At 34.6% G+C, this 20,395-nt stretch overlaps 2 protein-coding genes across 2 annotated transcripts in view; one reads left to right on the top strand and one right to left on the bottom strand.

Annotated features, from left to right (window-relative positions):
* The window catches only part of LOC132546759 (uncharacterized), a 28,858-nt gene extending 25,039 nt beyond the window's left edge, over positions 1-3,819 (bottom strand). The window contains exon 1 of the mRNA XM_060210478.1: positions 3,697-3,819. The gene's annotated coding sequence lies outside the window, so the exon portion shown is untranslated. The remainder of the gene's footprint in view (positions 1-3,696) is intronic.
* A 6,189-nt stretch (positions 3,820-10,008) lies between these two features.
* On the top strand, positions 10,009-18,812 carry LOC132546773 (protein DDI1 homolog 2-like). The gene is made up of 7 exons (XM_060210491.1): positions 10,009-10,318; positions 12,236-12,451; positions 13,205-13,459; positions 13,739-13,867; positions 14,185-14,288; positions 14,742-14,931; positions 16,267-18,812. The coding sequence occupies exons 1-7, from the start codon at positions 10,054-10,056 to the stop codon at positions 16,443-16,445; spliced, it is 1,338 nt and encodes a 445-aa protein (XP_060066474.1). The 5' UTR covers positions 10,009-10,053; the 3' UTR covers positions 16,446-18,812.
* The last annotated feature ends 1,583 nt before the right edge of the window (positions 18,813-20,395 follow it).

Genomic DNA, 20,395 nt, shown 5'->3' with positions numbered 1-20,395 from the left:
ATACATTGTGTGTAATATAAGCAGAGTGTTTATTTGTTTATTATATCACATTGCTGTTTTAATTTGATTTTATTTGAATGTGTCCGAAAGGTGGGGTTTCAAAATGACCTAAGAAACAAATGCAACAGCTTGAATGTAGTCGTACGTTTATAAACAGGCATTTAAGTCCACTCATGTACATATGCAAGAATATAGTGCTCGTTATGTGCCAAAAATGAAAGAAAACTAAACATGGAGATGCTGATAATATCATGTTAGATATCATATATGTTAAGCAAGAAGTCATAGCTTTAGATACACTGGGAACAGGAGATAAAAATGTGATGGATTTTGAGAAAGAACATGCTCTTTTAACATTAAGCGAAATTTTCCGAAGGGCAAAACTACAACTTCCTATTGCAGTGGAAGATAAATTGACCAAAAACAGTTATTAGGTGTCTTGTGCAAAGTAATCAAAATTGATTGACAATATGCATTTTTCAAAGAGAAACGAGCAATGAGTTTTGGATTGAAGTATTGTAAGATAAAATGTTTACACTTGGTTTTATTTGTACAAAGGAACTGTCACCTACACTAATAACCCACTAAAGAGAAATCTCAACTTTCTAAATGGTCATCATGATCCCTAATAATCACAAAAATTAAATGTTCTTACAACTGCTGAATCAATATTCTAACAAGAATGCTAAATAATAGATTTAAGTCGGTTTACACATTAAACCACCTAATCTGGAATCAAATAAGGCCTCTTCATCCTAGAATCTTATCGGTCATGTCAGTGTTGGTCTACATCGTACAGTAATGTAGTTCTAACTGTCCAAGTCGACCATACCCAATGCCTTGAAGAGGAAGTGAAATTTACATAACTGGAGGTTTATCTTAAACATAGGATATAGACCGAAGGTATTCCATGTCTAACTTTGAAAAGTCACAATTATTCACAGTAGTTTGACTAATAGTGACTTGGCCCTTCTGATAAAATCTGGCTCATTCTTTGTTGTGAACACTCAGGCGCGCTTGTATTTTGGCAGCCAGCGCCCATGATGGCTTTAGTTTTCTTCGCATCATTATCGCTTCGAAGAAAAGTTCCTACTTTTTCCAGAATGTAACCATCAGGCAGTGCATTGCTTATGAATTTCTTCTGACCAAAGTAGCAGATTCTCTGGAGCTTGTGATCTGAACTCTTTCGAATTAAGATATATGAACCTTAAGTTTAACAGTCGCCCGCTGGCCAAGAAATGTTCCTGAGAATACAGTGTTGTGCTCCAGAATATTTTCTCTTGTAAGATTTTCATTTCCAAGGAACAAAGGAACAATGACTATTTCTAATGCTTTTACTATGGAATGAAATGTTTTCGATATACTGGAAGTAGTTTTTACCCAAAACAACAGTAGTACATCCTCGTTGTTTGGAGTGTAAATATCAGTGCCAACATAGAATGAACAATAAGAAATAAGTTTTAAAAACTGTTCTTGTCCAACATCTCAGGTTTTACAATCTGCATCACCCAGAGAGGAGAAACGCAGAGGCAGAGTAGAAGTCTTGCTTTGATAGCATATGTGATATCTCCAAAAGATCATTGATGATTTCATTTGATGTGGAAGGTAGCTTGGAAGTGAAAATTTCTCTTTCATCAGCGTGGATTTCAATGTTAGGGTGAAGTTGTTTCAATATGGGACTATATTAACATCATGATGATTATGTGAGAACCAACGACACCACAGCTTGTGATAAAAGATGAATTTGTGTTTTGCGTGCATGACCGAAATAGTCGAGTTTTGATTGAAACTCTTCATACATAATGTGCATATTGCGTGAGAAGACTGACCATAGGTCCTCTATGGATAATAGTGGGATGTTTAGCCATGTATCATCATCTTGTATTTCTGGCAGACTTCTAGGTTTCAATGTCTCTCCTAATGACAACTTTACAACCCCAACCTTCACATCTACTTCTTACTGTGAAACAAATCTGTATTAGGTGTGTAAGGTCTCCGTCTTATTAGAACACGTAGAAAGTAATGTCAAAAGAATGATTGACGACATTGGGGATTAAATAATATATTGTTTGAAGATTTGTATATCAACTATCGGTCATATAATATATTGTATTAGAACATCTTAATTATAGTTGACAGATATAGTCGTTCAACGACATGTCTTGTATGCGTGCTAGAAATCGTTATATAGTAGGAAAGGCACACGTGAACATGAAGGTTTGAAGTGTAACAGGTAGTTTTCTATCGTTCAACAAGTCATAGGGGTGATACACATCAAAGCCAAAAATCAACACTTTGCACAAATGGTAAGGTTTCGATCTTTGAGCAGGGTAAGGGTCAGACATAAATGTATCTATATGCTAAATAATTTTGAATCAACTGAATATGGAAGACATTCAAAATGTCAGCGGTTCATAAAAATTAGGGATTATCTCTCAAAATGCTTAAAAATCAATAATATCGGCGGTATATTTACTATTTAAGTATTTTGGTGTTTAGTTTACAGTTTGAACTTTCCTATTTCGTTAGAATAATTATTTTGTATGTGTTTTGTGACAATCGACGTTCATAGTTTAGTAATTAAGTTACGTAATCAGTTAATTAGTCAAGTGCGTCATCGATTGATTTCGATTGCACAACGCTGTGTTTCTGAAGGGTAGAAAAATCTTTATGTCGATTATTGGAAATCAGCATTGCTGGAAACCCCACCTTTCCTGTAAAATGATGTATAAACCACTTGAATGAAGCGATAAAACAGATAGTCTAAAAGTATATACATGTATATACAATTGTATATGCATCTTTTTTTATCGAGTTACTTATGGATATGGCAGGTATCGTTTATGAGTATTATCACTCATCCAAATAGCTGAGTCACTTGTTTACTAGAAAAACTTGCTGTGAATAATCACTAAAGCCAGCTCCGTGCTCTGTATCAGAATATTTACATGTTTTTATGACAACAAACATAAGCATGTGATGATGGACTAAACAGACAATTACCAACATATACTTCTTGTTACTCTTACTTACAGACACGGAGAAAGTCTCAACCTGCAGTGTCTATTTCATAACAATACTGGTAAAATTACAAATTGATTAAAACTGATATGTATAAGCTGTGACTCATAACAAACCCAGTGATGTTAGACCAATCCTGTCATAACTCGCAAGGTTATCTATGTTAATCACCAAACAGTTTAACTTCTGATTTCGCCTCATCACAGATTTAATCTTTTTTTTTTCTTTTCAATTTTTATTTCGCAATTACATCAATACAAATAAAAAAAACTGGTACATCAGAACAAAAGTAAAAAGGGAAAGAAACACGAGAATAAAGTCCTTATATCACAACCAGTAAGAAAATTATGTGTGACGAACCGATAACTACAATGTCACCAGAGTGTGATTCAGTGCTAATACTCTCTACACTGGTCATTCGTCTGATCACTGTGATTGTGTAGTCCTCGAAATGTCACACTGATATTTGTCACGAGTAGTAATATACACACTTCTATTCCATCGATACTTACGACCAATCTTCAGAATATATTTCTAAATAAGAGGAAATCGGAACTTTTGAGAAGCAAAATCACAATGGAACCAGGAAGTGGAAAGTCATCAAGTCAAAAGTAAAACCAATCTAAAATATAAAAACATTTAACTGTAAGGAAGATGAAAACAAGATGTACTCACTAATACCTGGAAGAAGGAATCCAGAAAAAATCCCTTTCACTGATCTCCACCAACAACAACTTTTCCTATTCGAATCACGATGACCCTGAAAACACTGTTGCTAAAGAATACATCCAGTCTGTCGTGGTGTAATAGAACAGTAGCGCTAGTCTGGCCTAACGAGTCACCGATATCCTCTCTACTATAACTTTGAGCGACCATCATTCAAAAACGGAATCGTAACCAACAATAGATGTAGGGAAACTTCCCATTATAAACTGTCTGGTGAAATTACAGTGCTCTGCCACAAACTGAACACGTGGGGTATCTATTCACGCGAGGCAGGGCTGGTGTGTTTCTAGTGTTATCAGGTGAACATTTTCAAACGTTCGTAATCAGGTTTTATTACCAAAAGTCTTCCATCTAATAAGTATATAAATGTACGATACCTTTAATATGTGACAACACCAATCATTGGTTGGAATGGGGATAGATAATAGGTATTGACCTACAACGTCAAGCTTCCCATCATTGAGAGACTTGATACGTAAACTAATGCCTATGACCTACTAGTGTGTGGATGATCTGGCCATTTCTATCCCCATTACGTTGCCTAAGTATAGATAATTACTTGAGGGGTGTCTGGTCACGTGATCAATGATGAAATGTCACTGTAGCTACTATCATCTCTTTACCCAGTACCGAGATTGTTGTATAATTGCTATTTCATTCTCTAACAAAGTCATTTCAGCCTCACGCAGATTTCTTTTTAAGTTTGAAAATCAATTTATATCACCAAAGAACCCAAAAATATGCTTCTCTTTCACTTACACGAAATTGGAAACAGCAAACACTTCAGGAATTTTTCCCATTGTTATGATGGAAACTTAATAGAAAACTAAACATGGCTATAGCAAGCTAAAATTAAAAGCCCACAAGAGTAAACAGACACCGACTAGATTTTTCAAGAACAATTAAGAGTATCAGTGCTTCACCTTTTATGTTGAGTCATACGTATTACCTCTCTTATATTCATCATAACTTAAAAATTACATTTTATTATTACAATATTACAAGAGCATACACCACTCACTTTTTTGTTTTACATATATAATACTGTGTTGTGTGTGGGAATTGTAAGCGGTTAAAAGGGTAACAAAACAACCAACTGCATGTTGTATAAACTTATCATAGGACGGACGGAGAACTTCCGGCACGTTCAATGGTTAGAAATCATTTGACGTTTTCTTGTGGAAATAAAAATATACTTAAGTATTAAATAGTTCAAAGAAATTTAACAAACATATACATTGATTGTTTGAAACTCGCGTTGCCAACTACAGGCTAAAAACTAACCAATCAAAATAACACATTTTCCGGATCCTGTTCACCCAATGTCCGGTTTATGACTCGGGTCACGACAAAACTTATCTTTGACACGGAAGGTGCCGAAGGATTCCGGTTTGCAATGATAATTTCATGTCACGATTAGCGCCATTTGTTGTGTATGAATGCATATCACAAAATAAAGATGATTTGAGAATAATATTGACTGTGTCTTTAAAAAATTTCCTTTAAAAATGGCTTATAATGACTTTAGTGAAGCCATGAAACAGGCAGTTCAAAATGATGTGTAAATATCACTTATGAAGCTGACTGGTATTACCTTCCATTGGTTTTACCAATCATCCAAATAGCTGAATCACTTTGTAAATCACAGGAACCATCATGATGCCCTGTATCAGAATATTTAGATGTAGGCAGGGCAACGAAACTTACTGTGTGATGATGGAAATAACAAAGTTTTAATGTATACCAACATATACTCTTAGGTACTCCAATCGCTTACTGTAAGGAAGATAAGACATCAAAACTTAGCGTAACACAGCATCATGGCGAGTGATCCTATCTATTCCGATATGGCAGGCGATGAATATCATGTATCGTGGAGCTTACCAATTAGAGTGGTGCGTACAGTATTCAGGAACCACGTCACAGCCTTCTGTACAATGTATGCGATATATATATAAACACAGACAGCTATGTATAAGCTTTCTGTGACCTATTCCTGTTTTTTACGTTTATTTCACGAAACAGACACTTGTGATAACTATATACTTTAGGAGACAAGATTCACGTCACAGTCCTTTGTGGTATAAATGTTTTGGGTAGAAAATGATCAAGGCACAGTCCCTTGTGTAGAGATACATTAGGGAGACAACGATAATGGTACATGTGACATGTATGCTTTAGGTCGGCAATAGTCATCTTGTAGTGACATCTGGTCAACACAAACAAGGTTTTAAAGAATGCTGATATTAGATTCTAACATTTTTCTTAGGAATGCATACCGCCAAATTAAAAATATTTCAGTTGATAATATTTGACATTCTTGCACTGGGTTGACTCTGCATGGTTTGGCATTGCCATCAATTTTGATACGCCAGTCTGTTAATGGATGGGCATTGAAATGCGGAACAGCTAAAGGGTAAAGGATCTAAGTCATGGTACTTCTGTCCATTTAAAATTCCGTCAAGGGCGGGAAAGTGAAGCTTACAGTTTAGAGAAAAATCCCCAAACAGTAACACCGCCATCAGATTATGTTGTGCACAGAATGTCAATAGGGTTGCATGCCATATTTCTTGGTACCGAACACGGACGCTGCCGTCTGTCGGATTAAGTAACATCCAGCTTTCATCAGACCACTGGACTCTAATCCAAGACCGGTGATCACAATCCCATTACAGTCTAGCTTGTTTGTGTTTTCCAGTCAATAGAGCAATAGAGGACGTTTTAATGGTCAGCGAGAGCGATGTCGCCTGTTGTTCAAACGTCTGTTGACCATACGCCGGATAGCGCGACCACTGACGTTCACTCGCGCGCCTTGGCAGTCTACACTGTAGTGTGTCGAAGTCTGCCAAACCTGGGTCTGGTTTGTTGTAGACGCTGCATTAACCAAAATGTAAGGGATACTCCAGTTTAATCCGGGTTATCACTATGTTGGGTGTATTGCTTGGAGACACAAAAGGAAAAATACGTTTTTATTAAAATTTCCGCACCGATGTTGATAGTCCCCAACTTATGGTCTCCTGTATATGATAATCCAACAGATGTAACAAAAAAGCTGAAAGAAAATTTGATATTTTACACGGGATCGGAATGAAAGTCGAGGCATAGTCTGACATTTTAAAACATAGCTTGTCATGTGCTATATCACGTAGGACTACTTAACACTTAACTCACAGCGCGCTAGCCCTAATATCAAACCAATCAACAAAGATCAGCTGTCGGAATATTACATGTTGGTATCTGTAATGAATGGAATTTATTTTCATTTTGAATTATATAACTTTAAGTAAAATTTAATTGCAAAAAAAAATCGTTCTCTATAGAACGACAAAATACAGTGATTCAGACTATAAAATTTCCAACGGAAGTTTTTATGTGTGTACTTATATCATTGTGTCAACGTCTGGCATAACTGACGTGCCATTTGACCTATTGAATCGCTGACATGACGTCATTGAATTGTTTCAGTGATGTCATAATACCATTATCCTGATTTTGTGATCACTCGTCTCCCCATGGTTAGAACAAGGAAATATGATCCACGATACCAAGGCGACTGTTTCAAAAAGGTAAGAGACCTCAAGAATAGGGTAGTAACACGGAACAAGGCTTAGAGAAAAACATGCAATATTCATAATTGTTGAAAACCGAGTCGGGGAAACACGTGTGTTCCGGAAATGTGCAATGAAATACTCTGATGTTCCAGAAAGGTAAACGGCCAAATATTAAGTGATACCACAAATTCCCGAACTTTTGGAGGCAAAGCTTGCGAAATGTTACTTGTTACAACAAACAAATTGGCCGAGTCAATAGGAATCCGACAGCAGCAGATGAAAGGGCTGCATGTTAACAACTTCTAGATTGTGAAAAAGTGTCTTCATACCATGTTACTGACTTAATGTTAATTTCTTGCATGTACCAATTAAACATGGACGAGTTGAGTGGAAACCGAAAAGTTTTAAATTTCTGCTTGTATCAAAGCACGACATAAAATCAATCGATAAACACAAGATAAATATCAATATCTCTACAATCAGATTAGTCATGTGATTTTGAAAAGTTAATGTTTAATAGTTAATATGAATTCAATATAGGTTTTAACCTTATACTTTTATAATCCTGTCCCCATGAGTAGCTCATTCCTAAAACTACTTACCTGACCTTTTCCAAACCGTCAAAAGGAAACGCAATATATCCCAAATTTGACCACGAATAACAAATATCTGTTATCCGGAATGACGTAATCACATCCCTTTGTGTACAGAGATTTTCTATGAAATGACGATGACACACGAAGAAGACTGCATAAGATTACAAAAAATTTACATACACAAAACCCGAGGTTTCTCAACAGCTGACGTTCCGCTTTTTATGCCTCGGTACATTTGAACAGCCTTCATTACCTCCCTTCCAATGCAATAAATTACTATTATTTACGTGGGTTAACACCGACGCTCAGGAATTACAGTTTACTGACCGGACAGCCATTTTGAAGTTAAACAAACCACTATCAGTCATGTAGTCAGGTTTGTATTTAACCCAGACACACCAACACACATCTTCTGAAGCAGTATCATGAACTCAATTCGTAGTTATCTATGTTAAAGTACTATTTAAAGTGAACGGTCTGTTTATGCTACATCTAATGACGTAGTTTCTACACCTCTCACGAATGTATCTAACTGAAGGATGAAGTTCGAGATAACACGTGTGTAGTATTCCACATCTTTCCTACTCTAATGTACAGAACTAGTTGGAACGAAAAGCATCTACCCTTATCAGTAAGTTCGACTCTAATGGCATCATGACAAATCACGACTTTGAGACGGTATTCTGTATTGGATACAACTTAGAACACAGTTTCCCTAGTTATGATATTACAAACACGTATAAATCCACGACACTCCATGGTCCTGAAATCATGGTGGTAACGTCGAAGGCACAAGCTAAATAATTTGATTGATCTAATGCAGGTTTCGGGAGAAAAATTGACCAATCACAGTCCGATTTGCTCCTTTGAAGATTACAAAAGAGCTACACACAACTTCAAAGCAGTACGCCTTACCGTTTTGCGACCTCGAGATTCGTTTGATGTACATCTCGTCTTATCCACAAGGTGTCGCACGCGGAACGTAATGAGTATGCCTTGTGTTTCTGTTTTTACACTTCGTTCTCTAACATGGCATTACTTCCTTGGATTGACCAAGCTTTATGGAGAATGTCGTCGATGAAGCAGAAGACGCTTACCCTACAGGGGCACGTGGTTGTAATATTTCTCTCTCTCTCTCTTTTTAAACTTTTACAAAGGGTCTCCTTGTAAATCTTCCTTTTAACCATACTTTAGTTTTATGGAATATTAGTTTGGATTACATAATTAGCTAGTTGGCATTGCCTTGTTGTTTTTGTAATACACAAGAGTTATTATCTGTGTATTTTTTTTCTTCTTTTTGATTTCTTATAGTAACAGATTTTGTGTTTGTGTTCACTTTGGAGCTGTTCGTAGATAATTACTTACAAGCATTTGAATCTAATCTGGTCTCCATGTTGAGTGCTTTTTCGCATATTAGTTTTTCAGCCCAGGGGAGACAAATCCTTCGAAATCTAGAAACAAATCTTCCCGATTTGGATTTTTATTGCACAAATGTGTTTTTCTTTATCACATGCCTTATTTGGATATTTTATTTATTTATCTATATATTTATTGATTTATCCAGTTGTCTATCTATTATTTCCCTTGCCTATTTTGACTGAAAGTATCGTTAATGGTTTGAAATGGCAAAAACTTGGTTAAGGAATCGAATTCTTGTAGATGAAGACGGAGTAATAACGCGCCATAGTGAATACGTGTACATTGTACTTATTCATAAAATTGCATTTTCGCTTTTATACATTCCTGGTAACCGCAACACTTTATATGTTAATGAAATAAAAGTTTTGGGGAAGTAATTTGTTCTAAAAATAGGACTCGGATGTAAAGATAATTTCTATTTGAGACATGGCAATCCTATCTCTCCAAAACACATCTCGCTAATTGCTACTGGAACTAAAGAAACATAAAAATATGAAAATATTACAATAAACTTAATGCTTAATTATCAAGATTGTTAAATTGACTGGATTAGTATCGGAAATGCACGTCAACTCTATACATTTTCATGCATCAATTGCACAGATTATCCGTGATGTAGCACTACCCATTTCTGCAATCTTTTTTTAGCGCATGTGTAATATCACTACCGGAAGTTTCGAATGTTTCTATTTGGATTGAGTTTGGTGTTTGCAGGATAAGTGAAAGTGTTGTAGTTCATCATGCTAGTGTCAGTGACTACGTTAAATGATCAGATATTCACGCTTGAGGTGTCTGATGAACTTGAATTAGAGAATTTCAAAGCGATGTGTGAATATGAAGTCGGCATACCAGCGAGAGAAATTGTCGTCATGTGGAATGGCCGGCCTCTTCACGATGACAAACGGACAATGAAAGGATACGGGATTAAAGACGGAGATATGCTACTGTTACAACATATCCGAGGGCAGCAAGGGCAACAACAGTTCTCAGATTCATCCTCGTCAGGTTAATGAAGCTATATCAATAACAAAGTTTACAGACTGAATTCCAGATCATTTTATAAAAAGTTATATTTAGCAATGCTCGGATTATCCATTATCATGAATCCTGAAATGTAGAAAGAACAATTCAAACCTGTTAAAAAGCAGTGATAGGAAGTGATAAAGTGATTAAGCAATTATTTTCTAGGAATAGGAGGTGGGCCCCTCAAAATTTCTTTGTTCGAAAATTATTTAACCAATGATTCATTCAATAAGTTCAGCGAGTGAAATGTGATACCGATCAAGTGTAGAGGGATAAGAAATTAGGTCTAACAGTTGTCTGCGACATAAGCTTTTGTCTTTTGGTCACTGAACCGTGAAGTCATTAAACCCCCATCTCCTCACAGTTGTTATGTAATATTTTAACCATCTGTGCCCCAGTCACTTCTATACATTACCACTGTAGAATTCTAGTTAGTGTTGACTTTACACCAACCGGTCATTTTCTCCACCAGTAAGAAGACAATATTATTTTCATAACAAAATTTATACTAATAAAACAAATACAACTGTATAAAAATTACTCGGCTTTTAAATGACACTGATTTTCTTCACATTTTGGGTTTACAGTGGAATACAATATCAGTTGGTAATGCAGTTGTAAATAGCTTCAACATTTGTTTTGTTTTAGATACATCAAAAGATGACAAATCATTTGTCACAAAAGTTAGTACAATCAGTTTAATACTTATTAAGTTTTCTTCTACTGTTAATTTTAAAAACGTTAGTTTTGGAGAAAACAGGTTTATAATCACATCATTATAAGTTAACTTTAATTTCTTTGCTGTTGCTTTACCAATAGACACAGACATTTATATACCTCTGTCATACATCCCTGGATTAGCATGGTAATCTGCAATCTACAACTCGTTTATTATTGTGATTCTCCAACTGAAGTTCTACAATTTTGAAATATCAAAAAAAATTGGGTGATTCAAAAGCCATGTAATTTCATAGAGGTCTTCAAAGATTGTTTGTTATGTACACCATTGAAAGGTGGTTTTCATATACACACACATATAAATAAATTTGGTCTCATAGCGATGGGTGGAAGCATAAGATTCTGTTGACGTTTATATGGTGTACTGCTGCAAATATATGTATACACTAATTAAAAGCTCAAACCAAATAAAGAATTAAATTGTAAACCTCAAACTGTTTTAAATTTCTTTTTGTCAATTTTGATAACTAACTGATCTCACAGGTTCTGACAATGGGTATGGGACTGGTAAAAGAAGCATCTTAGGGGAGAGGAAGTTATACCTGAAACAAAACAAAAAAACCATAAAATCTACCAGTATTAGCAGTTTATCTTGTGATTTTTAGTAGTATAATTTAGCCTGTAGATGTAGAAGAAGGTAACATAAAGCTGCCCCTACTAAGTTGGTGTTAATATGGTCATGTGATCCATTCAAATTGAAACTTTCTACATTAAAGTATCGCAGGATGAGAGGAGATTTAATTAGTGTATTCAGAATAGCTCACAATTTGATGGAAGAGTCACCTTAAAGTTATTCACTTTTGATAATAATGAGAGAACTCGCGGGCACAATTTCAAAATTTTTAAATGTCGTTGTAACACAGAACTTAGGAGAAACTATTTTACCTTTAGAGTTGTAGACACTTGGAATAATCTTCCCGTTCATATTGTTAATGCAAATTCAGTTAGACACTTTGAACAACTTTTGGATGAACACTTTTAAAATATAATTTATGATTATTGATAACTATGATATGCGTAAACTTTTAAAAGCCATTAATACAATATGTATATTTATCACTGTATTTCAGATATGGATATAAAGGCTTAAAGCTTGCGTCCATAAATTTGTGATTAAATTCACTGTTATGATTTCTAAGAGTTTTTTTTTATTGGATTCAGGTGTTCCAAACATTGACTTTGGCCAAATCCAGGTACCAGGTATGATGGGAGCCACATCTTCTAGTCAACAACCACAACAACAACAACAGCAGGCAGTATTTCCCGAGGATGACCCTGCAGCTGTGAGGAAACTACTGCTGGCAAACCCTCATGAACTGTCTCTACTTAAGGAGAGAAATCCTCCCCTAGCTGAGGCTCTCCTTAGTGGTGACCCTGGTCAGTGTCCACAGTCATGTAGTATACATGCATGATAGAGCATAAATCCTGTGATTAACTGCTACAGAGACTTTAATAAATTTAACATGTCATTGGGTATAGAATTGCTTAAAAATGGGGACAGATGAGGAGACAATGTCATACAAAAGTTTCATAGACAGAATGCCACACTCTCTGGAATGATACTTTTTCCTGTCATATAGTAAAGAAAAAGAAAAAACAAAACCATGTTGGTTATTTGACCAAAAGCAGGCACTTCTTTTTGTGTATGAACATGTTCCTCTCATCTATGTGTTAAGTCAGTTTGATTTCATATTTATCAAAAGGCAGAAAACCTTGTAGAAATTTGAAGTTTCATTACATTAAAGACATTTTTATTTTATATTAGTATGTGACATAATTGAGTAAACTTTTGTGGAAAAGGATGATAAATATCAAGATATATATATATATATATAGCAAGCTGTCCTCAGTGTAGTCCCTTAAAAGCAAATTATAATTTTCGTAGCAAGTTGTAATTTGCATGTATACATGTCTGTAACTTGTTGCTGTATTTATCCTGCAATAAGCCCAGGAACCAACCAATTACCTCCGGCATCAAAGTAGGGGATGAGTTTAGGGGGTCCTGTTAACCCTTGTATAATACATCATCACAAACTCTCACCAGATCAACTACTCCGTCTCTTCTACATGTGCTTAATGCTTTCTGTTATTAAGTTGTATTCATATGTCTTTTGTTTTCTTCTTTTAAAGAAAAATTCAACAAAATATATTTAGCTCAAAGAAAGGAACGAAAAGAAAAGGAACGTGAAAAGATAAAATTAATGAATGCAGACCCATTTGATCCAAAAGCACAGGAAGTGATTGCAGAAGAAATTAGAATGAAAAATGTTGAATCCAACATGGAGAATGCAATAGAGTTTGCTCCAGAGAGTTTTGGACAGGTGCTCATGTTATATATAGACTGTAAAGTGAACGGCCATGCTGTCAAGGCCTTTGTTGACTCAGGTAGGTATACAAATGTGCCGGCCATTTACTATGTTTATAACGAAATCTCCTTTCTTCCCCTCTATTGAAGATAGCAAAGGTAAATGCTTGGGACCTTAGTATGAAAAATATAAAACTACCACTGCATTAAACTTATGTTTCCTGTACTTAATGGCCATGTGTGAGTTAAAAATACCAGTATCTTAAAGGAATAGTTCTCTCGTTAGAAATATGTTTTACTTTAAATATAAGACCTTGTTACTTATTTGTAAGAAATAGAAAATGTGTGGTGCATTCTAGGTGCCCAGATGACAATTATGAGTCAGGCATGTGCAGAGAGGTGTAACATCATGCGACTTGTTGATCCTCGCTGGGCAGGTATAGCTAAGGGAGTGGGAACTCAGAAAATCATTGGCAGGGTTCACTTAGGTATGTATAGACATCTTTGTGTTATAATTGGTGTTGTTTACCACTGTGTCATTCATAGTACTGTATACTTCATGGAAATCTTTGTCTTTATTTCAATTTGTAACATTATAGTAATTTGTTACGCTTAGAAATCCTTGTGTAGTATGCTTCTACTCCTTTGTTACAACAAGATAAAAATGTCTTGATTAATATGCAAAGTCACATTTAATTTCATAATTGCATTAAATATGTACATAGGATGGAATGAAATTTCTATTTCAATTTAATTGTGCTGAAATATTTTTCCAGTTTTTCCAGTTTGGTTTTGTTTTGTTCAGGTCAGATCCAGATAGAAAATGACTTCCTTCAATCATCATTCTCAATATTGGAGAACCAGCCAATGGAAATGTTACTTGGGCTTGACATGTTGAAGCGCCATCAGGTATGTATTTTCTTCAATAAAACACTCTTCTTATTCAACTCCATTGTGTGCAAATACTCATTATAAACGGGCTGTCAGTAGGCTTGTAAACTGACAGTTAATCTATTAACTTTCAGTTTATTCTTCTGACCCTATCATTTGACAATTTCAGAAGTCAAATTGATAATTACTGCAACAATAGAAGAGGTTTACATGGTGAAAACTGCCTTGTTGTAGTCAGCACACTAACATCAGATAATTAATTAGCTGACCAGCAACCTCTTCTATTAAAGGACTAATCCCAAATCTGAAGGATCCAAATATATGTAGAATAGACATGTCGCTGCAAACTCAAAAGTCAAAATTCATTTTTGGGGTCAAACCTCGAAGTCCTTTGATTTAAAGATACACAAGTAATGATATATATATTCAGTACATTCCACTCCTGTACAACTAGAAACATATTTTTTTCAGTGTTGTATCGACCTTAAAAGAAATAAATTAGTGATAGGTACAACAGGAACAGAGACTACTTTCCTAACAGAGTCGGAACTTCCTGAACAGTCTCGTCTTAACTACAATCAGCCTCCATCACCAAAGTCTGTTTCTCTAGAGGATCAACAGTTGGCTGAGGCCCTTGCACGCTCCCAGAACGAAGCAGGAGGTTAGTATCGAGGATAAACCTTATTCCTCTCTAAATACCTGGTACAGTTGTATCGAGATAAACCTTATTCCTCTCTAAATACCAGGTACAGTTGTATCGAGGATAAACCTTATACCTCTCTAAATACCTGGTACAATTGTATAATGGCATTTTGATGAAGTCTCTCGTAAACTGACAGGATGTGACTGGCCAAGATGGTAGCAGATAAGGGTCATTGTCCCTCACTTCTATTTGACTGATAATATATTCTTTTCCTATTGGCATTGTTTGTTTATTTGTAACAGTTATTGATAGATGTACTGGATATCATAGTCAGCTCATGATTTGTTTATTTGTAACAGTTATTGATAAATGTACTGGATGTCATAGTCAGGGTATTGTTTGTTTATTTGTAACAGTTATTGATAAATGTACTGGATGTCATAGTCAGCTCATGATTTGTTTATTTGTAACAGTTATTGATAAATGTACTGGATGTCATAGTCAGGGCATTGTTTGTTTATTTGTAACAGTTATTGATAGATGTACTGGATATCATAGTCAGGGCATTGTTTGTTTATTTGTAACAGTTATTGATAAATGTACTGGATGTCATAGTCGGGGCATTGTTTGTTTATTTGTAACAGTTATTGATAGATGTACTGGATGTCATAGTCAGGGCATTGTTTGTTTATTTGTAACAGTTATTGATAAATGTACTGGATATCATAGTCAGGGCATTGTTTGTTTATTTGTAACAGTTATTGATAAATGTACTGGATATCATAGTCAGGGCATTGTTTGTTTATTTGTAACAGTTATTGATAAATGTACTGGATATCATAGTCAGGGCATTGTTTGTTTATTTGTAACAGTTATTGATAGATGTACTGGATGTCATAGTCAGGGCATTGTTTGTTTATTTGTAACAGTTATTGATAGATGTACTGGATATCATAGTCAGCTCATGATTTGTTTATTTGTAACAGTTATTGATAAATGTACTGGATGTCATAGTCAGGGCATTGTTTAACAGATGTAGACGATCAAACCTCCTTCTATGTGAGATGGTCAACATGACCTCTGACTAGCAGAAATCTTTCTTACTGCATTTCAGTTTTCCTGGTCTTATTTCTGCTTGGAATAGAACATGTGAGATATGTATATAAATATAAATTCCAAAACCAAGGTAATCGTTTGGTCTTAAAATGCAATAAAAGAGAATGAATATATATTAGAGTAATGGGAAAAGCTAAACCAACTTTCGTGTTTCTTACTGATGATATAAATATTGATTTAAGAGAAAAAAATCAATGTATAGATAGCATGCAATATAATTTGTTCTAAATTTTTCAGCAGGAGCCTCATCATCATCTAGCTCCTCCCACTCGCGCTCATTTCCTGAACCTGTCATAAAAGAACTAATGAGTAACGGTTTCTCACGCGAACGTGTCATAGAGGAACTTTCTATCGCCAAGGGCAACAAGGAAGCTGCTCTTCTTGCATTGATTGCAAAGGCCTTCAAAGTGCCCTAGTTAGAGTCTGTGGATGGTTGTCATGGCAATGCGTGCATGGTTGACATATGGGACATTAGAGAGTGCAAATGGCCATTGTGTGGTGCAAAAACCAACAAGGAAACCTGTATCATACTGCAACATTAAGAAGAAATTTAATCTATGCACAAGAAATGAGGAATGGAACAAGTGGAGGATACAGTTTTGTGGGGTTAACTTTGACAGTCTGTAAAGCACTTCAGGGGATTTAATCTTAATGTATTCATGACAGTCTGTAAAGCACTAACTTTATTAAACGAGTACCTATGTGTGGGAAATATGGTTTTTTAATTGAATAACATACAAATCACAATCTTGAGTATGATATTTAATTCATAGAAAATGTTACAAAGCACCTTTTACTGGGGTAGATATTTATTGTATTTATTTTTATGCAATTATCTGGAATCTGGAGTTTCTCAGTAGGCAGTCAGAATTAGAAATAAGTTATTCAGTTATGAAAACAAAAACCTCCATAATTTATAAGTCTTTAAAATCTTATTAAACTCTGTAAAGCACTTCAGGGGATTTAATCTTAATGTATTCATTGCCTGAGAAGAATAGCCTAAAATACAGACTTAAATTAACCAAAGGATAAGTCTGTTTCTCAATTTGGTCTAAGTCCAGAGTAAACGACCATTCACCTGGTGAAATTTCAGCATGATACAGTGTTTGAGAGCATTTTGTTTTGTGCAGTTAAAGTCTTATTTTTCAAAAGTGTAAACACAATAGTTGGCCCTATCTGGTATGTAAACAAAGATGGGCCTGCCACCTGCCAAATTTTAGATTTATATTTAAGTGATGGTCGGATATTAAAAATCTGGTTATACATGTAAAAAAATGAATACTTATTGGTTATAAATTATGGAATGTCCATCTAAGTATATGTATTCAAAATATAATCTAAAGCCTAAGTGAGCAAATTCTGGATTATGTAAATTTTAAACAAAGAATGAATATAAATCATACTAGTGTGTTAGTTATCTGTACTGAACTGGCCTTCCTTTGTGCCAAACAAATATTTTTACTTTCTCAGGAGATGTGTTAATGCCAAGTGAATATACTTATATATCCCTTTTATGCCTGATAGGTTGTCAGTTGGTTACAAAGTTAGAAATTGTTTTCTGGTATTGAAGAAATAGAAGTTACCATATACCTTCTAAATGTCCCTTGATACTGGAGGCCATTCGCGATAATTGATATACTCACTTACATTCGCTCCACTTGAGAAAAAAACTATCCGATGTACCAAGATACTAGATTTTTGTTAGCATTTAAGAAATTTTGCTATATTGTTCTATTTCCCCAGTACTTTCATTATGTCAAAAGTGGTACACAGATAGTATATAATTATAAAACATTGTTCCATTCACCAAAAAATTAGACTCTTGTTTTTGGAATTGAATACATATCTAACCTGTTACTAAGACTCTCTAATTAATGTTGTTCATCTTGTTGTTTTCAATATGGGTTTACGAGGTTTGAAAAATATTTTGTGGTAATTTAAAGACCTAAATGACCCCAAGTTTACAGGTTTGTTGAAAATTTATACTTATAATCAGTTTTACAGAGTTTTAGTGCAATTAACCTCTTCCTGCTACAGTGTCACATTGCACTGTGACTATCTTATGTTTATTGTATTTTATCATAACAGTGCATGATAATAGGATCTTGTGAAATAAATTCATGTTTTCCCCAAACCAAGAGTAAGTTGTTATACTGACAAAAAAACTTAAGAAAACAAGTTGAATAAGGTCAATCTGATCCTATGAAATATTAAAGAAAGGTTCAGTAGCATATTTATTTTTTCTTTATTCTGAAAAATGAGAGACTTTATTAAACGAGTACCTATGTGTGGGAAATATGGTTTTTTAATTGAATAACATACAAATCACAATCTTGAGTATGATATTTAATTCATAGAAAATGTTACAAAGCACCTTGTACTGGGGTAGATATTTATTGTGTTTCCTTTTATGCAATTATCTGGAATCTGGAGTTTCTCAGTAGGCAGTCAGATTTAGAAATAAGTTATTTAGTTATGAAAACAAAAACCTCCATAATTTAAAGTCTTTAAAATCTTATTAAACTCAGGTTTGATATGCGTTACCAACCATTCCTCATGCGGGAACATTTCATTTTTTGTTCATTGATGCTATGAAGGTACATTTTCCATGTATTTAAATGTCATCTTCCTATATTACTCAATGTCACCAAGGTCAAATAAAACCACTGTTAACCTAAAATGACAGCATGATATTCTTGAAATGTAGAACCTTTGACATGGCCTGTTTTTTGATGCAATGGAGTTAAATGTCTACCAGCAAGATAATAAATGAGAAGAATTTATATATTTTTTGTTATGTTATGTTATTGATATTTGTTGGGACAATGTTCTCAATCATGTTGACCTATTGCATTGTCAGATTTTTCTGTTTACTTTTCTAAACCTTTTTTCACCAATTCAGTGATTTAAGTAAAATCTCGAAAAAATTTATCACCACAAATGAAAATGTGAATTGATTATAAACGTTGATTATCATTATTACACTTTCTTTATACTACGGGGCTATTCATCCTACAATCAGTACTTTGTCAGGAAACTCACTGTACATTACATACATATAGATCACATTTCTTAATTGGGTTGTTAATTTCAGTGTAAGGGGCGATTTGTAAATGTGTTGTTAATATCAGTCTCTTGTGATATTGTAAGTCTTGTTTATTTTAGTGTCGGGGCAATTCATAAATCTGTTAATTTAATGTCAGGGCAATTTGTAAATTTGTTGTAATTTTCAGTCTATGGTGATTCGTAATTTTGTTGTTTATTTTAGTGTTGGGGCAATTCGTAAATCTGTTGTTAACTTAGTGTCAGGGTTATTTGTAAATCTGTTGTTAATTTAGAGTCAGGTTTATTCGTAAATCTGTTATTAATTTAGTGTCAGGGTTATTTGTAAATCTGTTGTTAATTTAGAGTCAGGTTTATTCGTAAATCCGTTGTTATCTTAGTGTCAGGGTTATTCGTAAATCTGTTGTTAACTTAGTGTCAGGGTTATTTGTAAATCTGTTGTTAATTTAGTGTCAGGGTTATTTGTAAATCCATTGTTAACTTAGTGTCAGGGTTATTCGTAAATCTGTTGTTAATTTAGCGTCAGGTTTATTCGTAAATCTGTTGTTAATTTAGTGTCAGGGTTATTCGTAAGTCAATTGTTAATTTAGTGTCACAGCAATTCGCAATTCTTTTGGCAAACTTTTTCAAGATTTCATCCAAGAAACCTACCAGCCAAATATCATGATTTTAGGTGTTATGGATATTGAAAAAAATTATTTGTGGGTTTTAACAAATTTAACCTGTGATATTGAATGTGTCCAGGTCATTTCTTTTCACTAACTTAGTGAACCTTCATCCAAGGAACCTGCTAGCCATATGTCATGATGTTAGACATTATGATTATTAGGGGGAAGTTATTCAATGGGATGATTTAACAATTGATGGGTGACATAACACACTGCATCATCAATGTTGTATTAGGTGTAAAATATAACTGACATATTTAGTCATAGTTAAACAAAACATAAAGTGATGAAAAATTTAATTATTTTGATGGTGATGTTTTAGGGGTCATTCCATTAAAACTTCTCTCCCACCCCAGAACTCCAGCTTTTAGGTCACCTGAGACAAAGTCTCATAGTGACCTATTCTAAACCTTGCATTCAGGGTGTACATCATGCATTGTGCATCCGTAAACAATTTAACACTTTTGACTTCTCAAAAACCCCAGGTCCAATTTCACTGAACTTTTGTAGAAACCTTCCCTGGCAGAAGATGAACAAAAATTGTGAATAATACAGTCACCACCCACAGGGGCCTGAGGGACAGAGCCGAAAGGTTTCAAATTGACTCAGATTTCAAAAATCTTCTTCTCAAGACC

This window comes from Ylistrum balloti, unplaced genomic scaffold (genome assembly GCF_031769215.1).
Source record: "Ylistrum balloti isolate Yb309-2 unplaced genomic scaffold, AGI_CSIRO_Ybal_v1 Utg369912, whole genome shotgun sequence".
Taxonomy (NCBI): Eukaryota; Metazoa; Mollusca; class Bivalvia; order Pectinida; family Pectinidae; genus Ylistrum; species Ylistrum balloti.
This window is presented reverse-complemented; position numbering and strand designations above follow the sequence as displayed.

Bases quoted from the DNA above. Each gene is read 5' to 3' on its own strand.
- LOC132546773 (XM_060210491.1), top strand. From the start codon at position 10,054: ATGCTAGTGTCAGTGACTACGTTAAATGATCAGATATTCACGCTTGAG. The intron at 12,452-13,204 runs GTCAGTGTCCAC...CTTCTTTTAAAG, and splicing joins TCTCCTTAGTGGTGACCCTG to AAAAATTCAACAAAATATAT. The intron at 14,932-16,266 runs GTTAGTATCGAG...TAAATTTTTCAG, and splicing joins CTCCCAGAACGAAGCAGGAG to CAGGAGCCTCATCATCATCT.